Source organism: Notothenia rossii (assembly GCF_949606895.1).
Source record: "Notothenia rossii genome assembly, contig: scaffold_340, whole genome shotgun sequence".
NCBI classification, from domain to species: domain Eukaryota; kingdom Metazoa; phylum Chordata; class Actinopteri; order Perciformes; family Nototheniidae; genus Notothenia; species Notothenia rossii.
Genome location: NW_027639827.1, coordinates 19,700 through 34,089, shown reverse-complemented (window position 1 = coordinate 34,089; position 14,390 = coordinate 19,700). Strand labels below are relative to the sequence as shown.

The 14,390-nt window shown below is 40.3% G+C and overlaps 1 protein-coding gene across 1 annotated transcript; it reads left to right on the top strand.

Annotated features, from left to right (window-relative positions):
* Positions 1-1,891: 1,891 nt before the first annotated feature.
* On the top strand, positions 1,892-11,354 carry LOC307027078 (uncharacterized protein). The gene is made up of 4 exons (XM_079695280.1): positions 1,892-2,042; positions 8,503-8,656; positions 9,607-9,740; positions 10,834-11,354. Coding segments are annotated over exons 1-4 (426 nt in total). The 5' UTR covers positions 1,892-1,906; the 3' UTR covers positions 10,836-11,354.
* The last annotated feature ends 3,036 nt before the right edge of the window (positions 11,355-14,390 follow it).

Here is a 14,390-nt window from a genome sequence, read left to right as displayed (position 1 = left end):
GTCGGTGCTATTGACGAGACGCACATACAAATAATTGCGCTATCAAAGGATGAGGACGTGTTCGTCAATAGAAAGAAAGTACATTCCATCAACACGCAGATTGTTTTCATTCATCATGATAGGGGGACTTGAACGGCGGTATGGGCTGTTATTGAAAGTGTTTAAGTGCTGGAAATATGCTCATTGGATAATAGTTTGCAGGGTGCTTTTAATTGCCTCCTTGATTTAATGCAATTTACGTATTTTTATAGTTTGCTCTCTCTCTTTAACGTGCATATACAACGTCATTATCGTGGTCTGCACAAACTTGTCATCATGCGTGTATTCTGCTAACTGCACTGTCCATAACTATTTGATAGGAATACATTTCTAGCCTAGGCTATTTCCTTGTTTTTCTTTGTTTTAGTGGGCTCGTTTGTGGGATGTTGTGGATGAGTTTCACCGAGACCGCCTGCTCTGAACAACCAATCACCGTACTGACCGCTTCTAAACTGATGCACGAGAATCGACGTAATCCATAGCAACGGCGCGTCACTCTTAGTTCACTCTTAGTGATTTATCCTTAGTATGAGTAGGTCTCAGCGGCTTTGTGAATAACTTTTAAGAAAAAACTCCTACGTAAAATGTTTTAGCGCGAGTTAGGAGCACTCCTAGCGGTAAGATAAAATGCTTTGTGAATACGGCCCCTGAACATCAGCAGGAGAGGACTCTTTAAAGTAGAGATATTACATACTGATATACACCTGAACATCAGCAGGAGAGGACTCTTTAAAGTAGAGACACTACATACTGATATACACCTGAACATCAGCAGGAGAGGACTCTTTAAAGTAGAGACACTACATACTGATATACATCTGAACATCAGCAGGAAAGGACTCTTTAAAGTAGAGACACTACATACTGATATACACCTGAACATCAGCAGGAGAGGACTCTTTAAAGTAGAGACACTACATACTGATATACACCTGAACATCAGCAGGAAAGGACTCTTTAAAGTAGAGACACTACATACTGATATACACCTGAACATCAGCAGGAGAGGACTCTTTAAAGTAGAGACACTATATACTGATATACACCTGAACATCAGCAGGAGAGGACTCTTTAAAGTAGAGACACTACATACTAATATACACCTGAACATCAGCAGGAGAGGAATCTTTAAGGACCTGACACAGTTTGCACCAAAGTGTCCTTAATCTTAATTGCAGTACTACTTCGGAAAAAATAAGGAAACACAGGAAGGAAGCTAAAACAGGAGGCGAGAAAGAATACAATAAAGAAAGGAAGTAACAAGTAATCAATGTCAAGTAAATTACAGCAGCTTAAACATATAATTAATCTATTTCCACATCGGCCTCAACATCTCTCCTACCTATAGGAGCAAGACAAACGGACTCTATAGTTGTTTAGCCTCTTTGTGTTGTTGTGTTGTGAGTCCTTTAGTCGTTTTATGTGTCTTTGTGGTCATTGTGTCTCTTTGTAGTCTATTCATGTTTCTTTGTAGACGTTTTGAGTCTTTTCCTGGTTGGTGTGTTTCTATTAAAGAGACATTATACAGAAGAAGGCCAAAGGCAGGCCTTGACACGTTTGCTCCTTATAATCCATCAATGAAGCACTGTAATATTTCAAAAACACATTACGTATATTTGCTTCTAAAAACATGTCCTGAATGCAGCACGATACACAGTGTACGTGTGACTGTTGGCGAGCTCCTGTGTGTGTGTGTGTGTGTGTGTGTGTGTGTGTGTGTGTGTGTGTGTGTGTGTGTGTGTGTGTGTGTGTGTGTGTGTGTGTGTGTGTGTGTGTGATACAGTTTGATAAGTGATTGTCTGTTCTCCATTACTTATTATCACTGTGTGCTGCTCTTTAGTGAGGAAAGTTTTCCACAGGAACTTAAATGCTTTTGTGTGTGTGTGTGTGTGTGTGTGTGCTGCAGGTGGTCCTGAACTGGAACATCAGCGCTCTGCAGGAGAAGGTGGAGCTGCTGCGTCAGACGGAGACCAACCTCACGGCTCAGATCGTTCTGCAGGAAGGTAAAGGAACACTCATTCTGTCGGAAAATCTCCATCACTGCCATGAAAGGAGACTCTTCTCATCGAGTCTCCGAGCGTTCGGGGTATTCTTAGCTGCATTTTCCCTCCCCTGTTACCATGAGGACCAGTGAGTCAGAGTAAATAAACACACGCGATTGGTCGGGTTGAAAAGAAACCCACAAAGAACTACAAAAACAACTGGAATGTGAAACGATGTCTGGAAAGAGTTTCCTTTTAATTATCAGTCAGAAACCACAGCTTTAAGTATTTGCAAGAAAACATGAATCCACAAGGATGGGAATTGTTATTTTCTTTTACAGAAATCAGCAGGGACAATAAAAAAGGAATGAATGAAAAGTAGGAAGGGAACTAAGGAAAGGAAAAGCAATCTAAAATGTTGATTTAGTTAGCATTTTATATTCAAACATGCAGACTAAAGTACAAAAGTAACGTTTTTTTACTAATTCACCCACAGAGAGCATCCGATGTCAGGAAGGCGTGTCACTGTAAGGAATTAAACAAACTATAAAAACAGTCATCAATGGGAACTTCCATCCCTAGCATTGTTAAAAACCGGAAATGGCTGATGCAGTTTTTCATTAAAGGTCCCATGTCATGCTTTTCCGGTTATTCCCCGTCCCCTTGTGTGTTATGAAAGTTTTTCTGCATGTAAACGGTCTGCAGAGTCAAAACCCTCAAAGTACACCCTGTAGGGAGTAAAACTCTAACACAGAAAATACCTCCCCAAAACGCATCGTTGGTGAAACGTCATCGTCCATTTGATTCTTCCGCACGTACCCGGAACTAAATGGGCCAATCCGTGGAGCCGTTACGTTACGTCCGCGGAGCCGTTACGTTAAGCCCCCGCTGATTGGTCCAAATTGACCAATCCACACACACACACACACTCAGTGCAGGCAGCCCTGCTGATGTCTGCTCCCGGCTGATAACAGACAGTTGGGATCGCGGCGAAATTCTCTCTGCAGACCCATTCTCACAGCGTTTATCAACCTATAAACCTTTTTCTTACTCAATATCAAGCCACACTTATTTCTTTTATTTCGGCTGTGACTTTGTGTGTGTTCAGGTTGAGTTTGGCTGTGTTTGGCTGTGTATCGCTAAACAAGGAAACAACATCTCCACGGAGCTCAGTGCGATTCGTACCGACCAATCAGAGCACACTGGGCTCACAAGGAGGGGGGGGGGGGGGGTAACTGTAGCGAGCCGTTTAGTGGAGAAAGTGAATACTGCTGAATACACATAGTTTACAGAGATGCTGTATGAGAAACCAATGTGAGTTTGGAAAATTGCACAGTATTTTTCTATTTTATTTCTATTTCTATTTTCTATTTCTATTTTCAACAATGGAATTATGATCAGTGGAAATGGCCATGACATGGGACTTTTAATATCAATAAAAAAACTATTTTATATGGTGTTTTTCACTAGACGGGTGCGTGTTCACAATTTTGTGAGTTTCTGAGCGTCCACAGTACTCTGAAAATGCAGAATAATAATAATCTGACTATTTTAGATTATATTGAAAGACATTTTTCCCAATCTGGGTCGTAAGAGGAGTAAACACTGTCTGAACTTTAATGTCCCCAGCACCAACATGGCTGTTAAATCAACTCATTTCCATCCACTCTTCCACAACGAGGAAATCAAATATTAAAAGTGGTTAAAATCACTAAAAGTCTGGCCATGTTGAGAGTCATCAGCATCAGCATCTTTTATTTATTCCCAAGTTATAAGAAATACAGGTAGAATCATAACATTTAATTAAGACTTATACTTGTACAGTTATAGATCAAGGGCCCAGACACTTAACATACATAATTTAAATTATATTAATACACATATAAAGGGGTTTAAATATAGTATTAGGGCAATACTGTGGCGCTGACTCTTGTTTGTAAGATATATAAATTCTCCCGAGAACATGTATACAGGATGGCGCCGCGGTATAAACAACAACAAAACATCATAGGCCTGTAGCCTACTACGAAACAGGATTTTCGCTTAGCCGGCTAACTTCAGGGAAAACTCGGGGTTTCCGGTCCTACGACGCTGGTTCTCTTTTTAGCAGGCTAGATCACCATGGTAACTTATGCTGAGCGGCTAACCTGCCCCCGAGCAGCTTAGGTTGCAGGCTAAGAGCTCAACTCACTGAAAGCACTGCTCTGACCAATCAGAGCTTAGTGTGCGGAGTTTAAAGCGATCAAGTCATATTACAGGAGAAAGGAAATACAGAAAAGCTGCCGTTGAAGGAAAGACGGCCGGCAAAAATCAGCGACTGTGTGAACGTGAACATTAATAGAATATCACCTCCCATCTTCAGAGCAATCTGACTATTATAACATTAGCGTTAAGAAAGCTTACTTAAATATCTGCCACAACTTAAGTAACCAGTTCAAAGTAACATTACGTACACAGTCTGCGGCACTGTGAGTGCAGACATCGATGTGTCCCATTATCATTCTTATCACATCATAATGTATCATATATCTCCTTATCTGAGTCAGCTGAGCCGTATCTGGCCGTGCAACACTCACAGTGTCACATACTGTATGCAGAAGTATTATTTTAAGCAACACATTAAGTTGACGAAACACTCGAGTCAAATGTAATGAAAGTCAGATGGTGTTTTAGACGGGGCAGTGATATCATAATCCTGTTAATGTACGCATTCAAACACTTGTTCTGTTACCAGCTGTATTCACCTTGCAGGTGCAGCTATGTGGCTTTGATCCTGGATAAAGTGTTTAAGTCATGGATGTTTAAAGTTTAACGTCTTCATATTTGACTAATATTATATAGGAAGTATGACGCTGCGCTGTCAGTACGCTTCTCCATGTTTGTGATTGGACAAATGTTGCTAACCCCGCCCCTTTAATGTGAACTCACACCTAACTAGATAGGGCAAAGCTGGCTTGAGTTACCGAGTTGATAACCAGCGTCGTAGGACCGTTTAGCGAGAGCGCGTTTGTTTTGGATTAGGTAAACCGGGTAACTCAACATATCCAGGTTATGTTGAACCGGCTTCGTCGTACAGGCCTCTGAGCTCCTTAAAAACTAAACTGTCTCTGCCGCCTAACGCTCTATTCGACACATATTTCTGGAGTAATTATACAGTTTTTGATGAACAGATATATTGTTTTCTGGCATCACTTTAACATTTTAGGTGGAAAATCTGCATTTTGGTTTGAGGGCGCATGCAGGGAGTGAGAGGTAGACAAAACCCTGATGTATACAGTATAATGAATACATCTAGAATTTGAGAGAGTTCATATATTATACGGTACAAGTCTGTTTTCTTACAAGAAGTTTAGAAAATGAAATTATAGTGAGACTTTTTAACATATTTGAAACAGAAATTCAGTATCAAGTGTAATTTCCTGCCTTTTAAAAAAAGATTTGTATAAAATAAATGAAGCCGTAATTTCAAACGAGGCTGTTGGGAAGTTTCTCTCTGCACCTCTGTGCCATGAGCAATACAGAGTTTAAAACAATACCTTCCTTGAGTGACCCTCCCCAGCCGTTCCATGGGAAGTGCAGAGAGGCTTTATTAAAGGTGACTTCCTGCTGTGAACAGTCGGAGGGAAATGATGGATTCCTGTGTGGCTCAGATAGGAGAGAGCATTGTGTTTCTGATAAACATCTCAGAACGACCCGCCTGGAACAAGTGAGTCAGGACCAGAGAGTCACATCAGGACCTCATCAGCGTGGAACCAAATCATCACGTTCAGTTCATTAAGTGACGGAAGAAGTGCTCTGACCTTTTTAAATAATGGGGAAACACTACAGTGGAGGAATGGGAAGTATACTGCAGTAGCTCATCTCCCTACCTCCCTCCATCTCCTTCTTCGTCTCCTCTCATCTCCTTATCTCCCTACCTCCCTCCATCTCCTTCTTCATCTCCTCTCATTCCTCCTCTCATCTCCTTATCTCCCTACCTCCCTCCATCTCCTCCTCTCCTTCCTCCTCTCCTTCTCTCATCTTCTTATCTCCCTACCTCCCTCTATCTCCTCCTCTCCTCTCCTTTTCCCTCTTTCCTACCTCCCCCCATCTCCTCCTCTCCTTCCTCATCTCCTCTCCTTCTTTCATCTCCTTATCTCCCTACTTCCCCCATCTCCTCCTCTCCTCTCCTTCTTTCCTACCTCCCCCCATCTCCTCCCCTCCTCTCCTTCTTTCCTTCTTTCCTACCTCCCCCCATCTCATTATCTCCTCTCCTTCTTTCTTACCTCCCTCCATCTCCTCCTCTCCTCTCCTTCTTTCCTTCTTTCCTACCTCCCTCCATCTCCTTCTCTCCTCTCCTTCTTTCCTACCTCCCCCCATCTCCTCCTCTCCTCTCCTTCTTTCCTTCTTTCATACCTCCCTCCATCTCCTCATCTCCTCTCCTTCTTTCCTACCTACCCCATCTCCTCCTCTCATCTCCTTCTTTCCTTCTTTCCTACCTCCCTCCATCTCCTCCTCTCCTCTCCTTCTTTCCTACCTCCCCCCATCTCCTCTCCTTCTTTCCTTCTTTCCTACCTCCCCCCATCTCCTCATCTCCTCTCCTTCTTTCCTCCCTCCCTCCCTCTATCTCCTCCTCTCCTCTCCTTCTTTCCTACCTCCTCCTCTCCTTTCCTTCTTTCCTACCTCCCTCCATCTCCTCATATCCTCTCCTTCTTTCCTACCTCCCTCCATCTCCTCCTCTCCTCTCCTTCTTTCCTACCTCCCCCCATCTCCTCCTCACCTCTCCTTCCTTCCTCCTCTCCTCTCCTTCTTTCCTACCTCCCCCCATCTCCTCATCTCCTCTCCTCTCTTTCCTTCTTTCCTACCTCCCCCCATCTCCTCCTCTCCTCTCCTTCCTTCCTCATATCCTCTCCTTCTCTCATCTCCTTATCTCCCTTCCTCCCTCCTCTTCCTCCTCTCTTATTATGTATATTGAAATCTTACTTAAGCAAAACATCTGAAGTCCTTGAAATACTGATTGCGGTACAAAGACCTCTAATTGTTATTTAGCCTCAGAACTTACTCACTCAGTTCTTGTTAAACGTTTGTTTCGTTTGTTAAGATAAGTGTCAGTTTGTTAAGAGCAGACAAAGAGCATTTCAAGCAGAAATGAAACTGATTTCTGGAAGTGAGCTCACTGATGCAAAACCTTCCCACAAACGAGCTAGAGAACAGAAAACATGAGAGCTGGCAGCTTCAATCATTCCTCAGATAACACACACTGCCGTCATTCCGCAATAATAACACACACACCGTCTCCTTATAAGTTAAGAAGCTCAGAAAACACTTGATTCTACGTCATCAAGTGATGTCATGTAACTACGTACTTAAGTATTCCACTTTTAAAGTACTTTATTCGATCTAAAAGTGGGCCCGCATTGATAAACTACAACCCTAGTTACTGATAAATATAGGATAACACAATATCATTTATTAATTAAAGCCATTCTGCACAATAAAATAAACATTTACTTTTGATACCTCAAGTCCACTTAGCTCATAAAACGTCTTTGCTTGAATTCAGGTTATTTTTAGACTCCAGTTTTACCATTTCTTCTTCTTAATTAAAAGATCTGAGTACTTCTTCCATTAAAAGGTGGCCTTATCCCCCCCTTGGTTACTGTTGCTATGTTGGACAACAGTATCGCTGCATCAGACGCTAAAAATAGAAACGATAATTAAAACAAAAGTTGCCCAGAGCATAAACATTTGATTTTCAGTCTCAAGTGTAAAAGTGTTTCTGCTCGGTGTTGATTTCATAATGATCGAGGCTTTAGCTTTTCTAATGTCTTTGTTGTTTTTAAAGTGTGTGTATTATTATTGTCCTGCCTTGCTCATGTGTGCCATGCTTAATTATATTCATGGCACATTGATTATTATTATTATGCTTTTTTGGGGGGTTTTCAAAATACAGATTTAAAAATCCTTTTAATAAACATCTATATGTAATACTACCATATATACATCTACATTATCTTGTAAGGAAACAACCTGAAAAGGATTTTTTAAAATTTACATTTTCATGGATGCATGTTTCCCCAACTGACCACACGGGGGCGCCAACGTTAAGCTCATTTTATTATTTTAAATGCTGAAGCCAGAACTTTAGTTGGAGAGTCTAATATAACAGAAAACAGGTATTTATTCTGTAATGTTCGTTGGATCATAGTTTCATTCGGGGGGTGTGTGTGTGTGTGTGTGTGTGTGTGTGTGTGTGTGTGTGTGTGTGTGTGTGTGTGTGTGTGTGTGTGTGTGTGTGTGTGTGTGTGTGTGTGTGTGTGTGTGTGTGTGTGTGTGTGTGTGTGTGTGTGTGTGTGTGTGTGTGTGTGTGTGCATGCGTGTGTGAGCTCCTTTTTTCTGTAATCACACATTACTATGGCACATGCTCGATACTGTATGTAGAATATTGGTGGGTTACAGTTCAGCTAAATGTGTGTGTGTGTGTGTGTGTGTGTGTGTGCAGATCACATCGATGCGCTGCAGCAGAACGTGACGGAGGCGGGTCATCAGATGGAGGCGTGCTCCAGCCTGCGGGCGGCAGCAGAGAGCCAGATGATGGCGGCTCAGAGTAAGACCCTGCTCTGTCAGTCCAAACAGCAGTACCAGCACAAACAGCTGTGAGTACAATACTTACCTGCTACCGTTGAGTTAACTGATTATTTTACATTTTTGTATTTAAAAACATGTTTCTTTACTCCTTCCCCCTACTTCACAAGTCTCTCTAATCCATGTCATTGTATCTTGTGTTTTGTTCAAATGTTTTCGGAATTCTTGCATTCTTTTATACAACCTTTTTGTATTGTAAAGTGTCTTTAAGTACTTAGAAAAACTGTTATATTAATCAAATGTATTATTATTGTTGTTCGTGGTAAGCAAAGATGATTCTAAAAAATAAATCTAACAGACATCACTACAGTTAAACAAAACATTTTCAAATTTGTATTTATTTTTGTCTCCCCTGTACCGGAGTGTTTCTATGCCGCACTTGAGTGCAGTCAATGAAAGTAATAGAACGTTTGCTTGGTTTTAATTGCTGATTATTTGTTGTCTGTTCTGATAAATATTAATATAATAGAAAGTATTTCAAAATGCAAGAACAGCACTTAAAGGTGGGGTAGGTAATTCACTTCAGAAACACTTGTTGTTATATTCCATGGAATGCTCTTAACATCCCGATAGCAATGAATAAATTAAGTGCTTTGACAATAAATATATAAAAAATGTCATCTCTGGAAGCCGTGGGGCTGTAAAAAGCACGACCAATCATCTGAGCCGGCCCGGCTAAAATAACTGGATGGCCTACCTGCCTGTCAGCCTTCCATCTGTGCACAAACTTATCTCGTGCCCTCATTGGTCATGTGTGTGTTCGTGTGTGTTGGAGGAGGGGCTCTGTAAGGAAGTCTGAAGGAAGGGGAAGATTTTTTTCGGTTGCGTATTTTCAAACTCTAGCGCACTCGAGCTGGTTTCTCCATTCTTACCTACCCTACCTACCTAGTAATTCCACCATTGAGTTCTGTCTTTGTTTTGCAGTTTGTTTTGAACATTTCCTGATGTTTCTGTGTTTTAGTCAGAAGTGTAAAGAAGTGGAGTCAGAGGCTCCTCAGCAGGAGCAGGCGGGCGGAGGATCCTCTGCCCCCCCGACTCTCTCTGGGATTCCTGCTCTGATGCTTCTGCTCTGCAGCGCTCTGCATCTGATAACCTGTGAGTCTCATAAGCACACACACGACTGTAAATCACATCTGACTGTCAATAAAAAACGGAAGAAACTACACGACTGCTGCACCCAAACGCATCGTCCACACTGCAAAATATCTACTATTAAGTGTGACTGTAACTGAGACCTAGTTTAGTTTAATATGTTTCGTTTATTCTGTCGTTTTCAACTTTAATTTACAAGTTTTCAAACTTGATACAGAAATGTTGTCAACCAAATCTCCAAACTTGTTATCAAATAATAATGTCAGTATATTGATTCCTGCTCGATTCCCAAATCTAGATTGTTGCTTGTATATTATTATAATCTTCACCTTTTTCCCCCTAAGGTGCTATAACGTGACATTTCTAACTGGGTTCATTTAAATAATTACTTAATCTAATTATGTATGTTTTTATTTTATTTGTATTATTATTATTATTATTATTATTATTATTATTATAATATAATAACCTTTTTGTTCTTATTGTTAATTATCTTTTTGCTAGTTTAACACACATACATACAAATCACATGAAATAAATGTAGTGTCTGTGTAAGGGCAGCTGCAATTGAATAAATCTAAGCTTTAGAGCAGGGGTGTCAAACTCAATATCATCGCGGGCCACATTAGAATTATGGTTGCACTCAAAGGGCCGGTGGTAACTTTAAGACTATATAAATATACATAGATAAATATATAATATATATAAAATAATGTATTATTTTACAATATTTCCTCTGCATTGGATTATTATCGGAAAGGGTAATAACTTCATAATTAACTACGTCTGAAAGAAGAAGTCTTGGGCAAGTAATTACAAGTCTCTTTGGTGTGCATCTCACAAAATGAGATGCATTGTGGGACATGTAGTTTATAGGCAACGTGCCTCTTGTAGGCAACATAAAATGAAGTGAACTCTCCTCTAATCTTAGCGCTTTCTTTTCAGGGTTTTTAAAATGTTTTGTATTATTTAGATTTGACCTACAAGAGCCCTAAAGTGTTCATAAATGTTGATAATCGTAGGGCTTCCTCCCTTATTGACAGAACACAAGTGTTGTTATTATTATATATTAAAGTATTTGTTGTTGTGCGATCAGGAGCTCAGCGCAGCGGCGTACTGTCGATCGACGGCGAGCACTGAGGACCGCAACGACTGCTGTACACACACTTCCTGTCTGCGTGACACACTTCCTGTCTGCGTGACACAACAGACACATCGCCATGGAGACGCTGACGTGACGAACGATTGGACAGAAAACTTTGCTTTGACTTGAACTGATGAGACGTTCACTGATGCCGCCGCTTCGCCACTGTTTGATTTTTTAGAGTTTATTTTCTTCATGAAGCTTAGCTGCTGCTTTTTTAACTTCCTGCTGATGCTTTGTCTCACTTTAGCCTGTTTTAATATGAATTATTCAAGTTTAATCCTCTGTCTTTACTTCTTACTGTTATTTCTCCTGAAAATCCACATGCTGAGAATAGAGATGTCTGCACAGTAAATGTCCTGAACACGCCAGAGGTAGAAGAAGTATTAAAACCTCAAGTTAAAGTCCTGCATTCAAAATGGAGCTTTGGTTCAAATACAAAAGTATTAGCATTAAAATATAACTACACTTAACTTAAATAAATACTTGAGTCCCATATCTGATAAAGCACTTTTCACCAGTGATAAGCCTACGTGCTGCATTCAAGAACTCTATATATTTTACAGTGAATCATTCATTTGCAGCATTTCTCTGCTTCTTCTTAAACAGAGAGGAAGTGAACCTTTTCAAAATGTGAGCAGACATGATGATTCTCCTCTCTGCTGGTTTGTTTAGCCCTCCTGTTGTCTTCGGGTCAAATCTGACCGATTAACTACTTTCATCAATCATAACCTTTTTTATTTTACATTCGATTGCATTAAGGCTTCATGATATCCTTCACAGTAGACATTTGAACATATACAATAGCTGATCACCACTTTCATTGCATTTTGGATGATTTAGTCAACTTTGTAACACCCATGGTGTTCCGGGTCAAACATGACCGCAATAAAGAAAAGGAATTAGCAACCATCCGGATCAGATAAAACACACACACATACCATGTATACATCACTTCAGGGGACATTACATTGACGTACATGAATTTCCTGGAGACTTATCCTAACCTTAACCATAGCCAACACATGCCTAACCCTAACCAAGTCTTCACCCTAAAATTAATGATTTCCCTCATGGGGACCTCCATTTTGTCCCCATAAGGGAGGTGAGTCCCCACATGTGACTTTGTAAACAGATTTAGTACCCCACAAGTATAGTGTTAATAATAGTAAATAGTTAATTTACTATAATAATAGTTAATAATAGTAAATAGTTAATAGTATAATGTTAGGCCACGCACACACACACACACACACAAACAATTTGATACATTTCCCGCTCTTACGTGCCCATCCCCCCACATGGATCACACCTGGCACACGCAATACATGTTCAGTGTCTGTTCTTTGTATATTTACTGCAGTTCTTCATGTAAACCAGTAGTCTGATACAATATGTACAGTTTGAAAGGGTGTTAAATGACATTTGGTGATGATTAATGGTTTTTGTGTTAATGTAATAGCAGTTAAAACAGGACCGGTCAAATTTGACCGCGAACACCAGAGTAAGGGGGGGGGTGGAACGAAGACAATAGGAAGGTTACAACAAATCCAATCTACTAAAGGCAGATGAACGAGTTCCTGTTAATACCTGAAATCTGGTCTCTTCCTGGACCACGTATTGTTAAATATTGAGGATGAAGTGGAGTAAGAACCATATACTGTATATAAGAAGAAGGAGACGTAGGTTTTTATCTCTATATTTTGTCAGAGGCAGAAACGTGTCAGGATTGTTTGTGTTTCTTTCTTTCTGAACGCAGCTTGACGAAGCAACGACTCGACTTTTAGAAGCTTTTATCTAATTTGGGGACGGGTGGGGCGGGGGGGGGGGGGGTTGAGGACGGGTTGAATGTCTTATGAGGATTAATAAACCTGAAAAGTTTCTAACATGTTGTCTTCGTCTTGATTTACGTCGAGGTATTCATCAAGTGAGAAAGACTTGAATAAGAAACTGTTTTAATTTATGATTAGCAATTGAAGCCTTGTTATTTACTTCTGTTAAAAATAGAGAATTTTCTTTATTTTATTACTTTTAGTGCTTGTGTGTTTGAAATGGGATTAGGACTGACGTTTCAACTCAAAGGGGAAATCATATTTTATATTTTATGGACAGAGATTTTTATCATCTCAAAAAACTGAGGCTTTAAATACTTCCAAATATTTGTTTTTGTGATTGTTTTAATATTTTTTGGAGGTCAGTAACTACTCGGTAACTCTAATATTCAGTCTTTTATTTCTACAGATTTGACCAACAGATGGCGCTATTTCACTGTAAAATGCTTCAAAACGGCATGCTGCTTCAGAGGCAGATTACTGCTAATGAGGTATTATAAGAATCAAGAGACACTTGAAGTACGACATTTAAAAGCAGGTCGAATTTCTTGTGGTTGTATTAACTCATTTAAAAATAATTGATGCAATGTCTCATATGTATTTTACTTGATACTGGGGGTAGTCAAATCTGTAATCATATGTATATCATGTTTGTTAATCAATTAAACCTGTCAGATTAATGTGACGTAAAAAGTAATAATTACTCCTGAGATTTAAGTCACGTTCAAATGAAGGGAAGTACAAGCACCTACACATTGTACAAAAGAGCAGGTTAAACGAAGCCTAGGGTATTAAGGTGTTAAAGTACACACTTAATTTATTATGTATTATTAAGATTGTTTATTGATTCTCCTGTGAGAGTCAGCAGGTGATTTTTTCCCACAGTTCATTCTGCCAGAAGGGGGCGGGGCCTGTCACTGTAACAAGCCAATGATGAGTGGGCGGGGAGCCAACGACTGATAAACATCTGAGCCAATCAGACAGTAACAGGTCCCAGAGGAGAGAGGGGGCGTGTTTCAATTAGTGTGTGTGTGTGTGTGTGTGTGTGTGTGTGTGTGTGTGTGTGTGTGTATGTGTGTGTGTGTGAGAGTGCGTGTGTGTGTGTGTGTGTGTGTGTGTGTGTGTGTGTGTGTGTGTGTGTGTGTGTGTGTGTGTGTGTGTGTGTGTGTGTGTGTGTGTGTGTGTATGTGTATATGGCCTAGCATTACTATACTTGTGGGGACATACATCTTTTCACACAGTCACGTGTGGGCAGGGGCCCGCCAGGGTTTTTGGGCCCCATGAAAATATATCACATTGGGCCCCACCACCAGGCACAGGCCACGCCAACCAAGCACAATGCTGTAACCACACCTCCAGAACCCAACCGACTCATTTATGCTTTAAATAACTCTACCTGTAAAGGCTTGCATCTATCTTGTAGTCCAATACTAACCGCACAATATTTACTGACCCTGAGCTGTGAACATATAACACTGTGCAGACTGCAAATTCTACTGCAACATTCTGCTGCAGTAGAATTCACTATTTGATATAACACTAACATTCCTGACAATAGACCTCAATAGTCATCTTTTATGGTGTACATGCCTTTTTAATAACATTTTTGAATGGAACATTCATAAATATAAATAAATATAACTTAAATATACATGACCACTTAAATTAAAATAAATG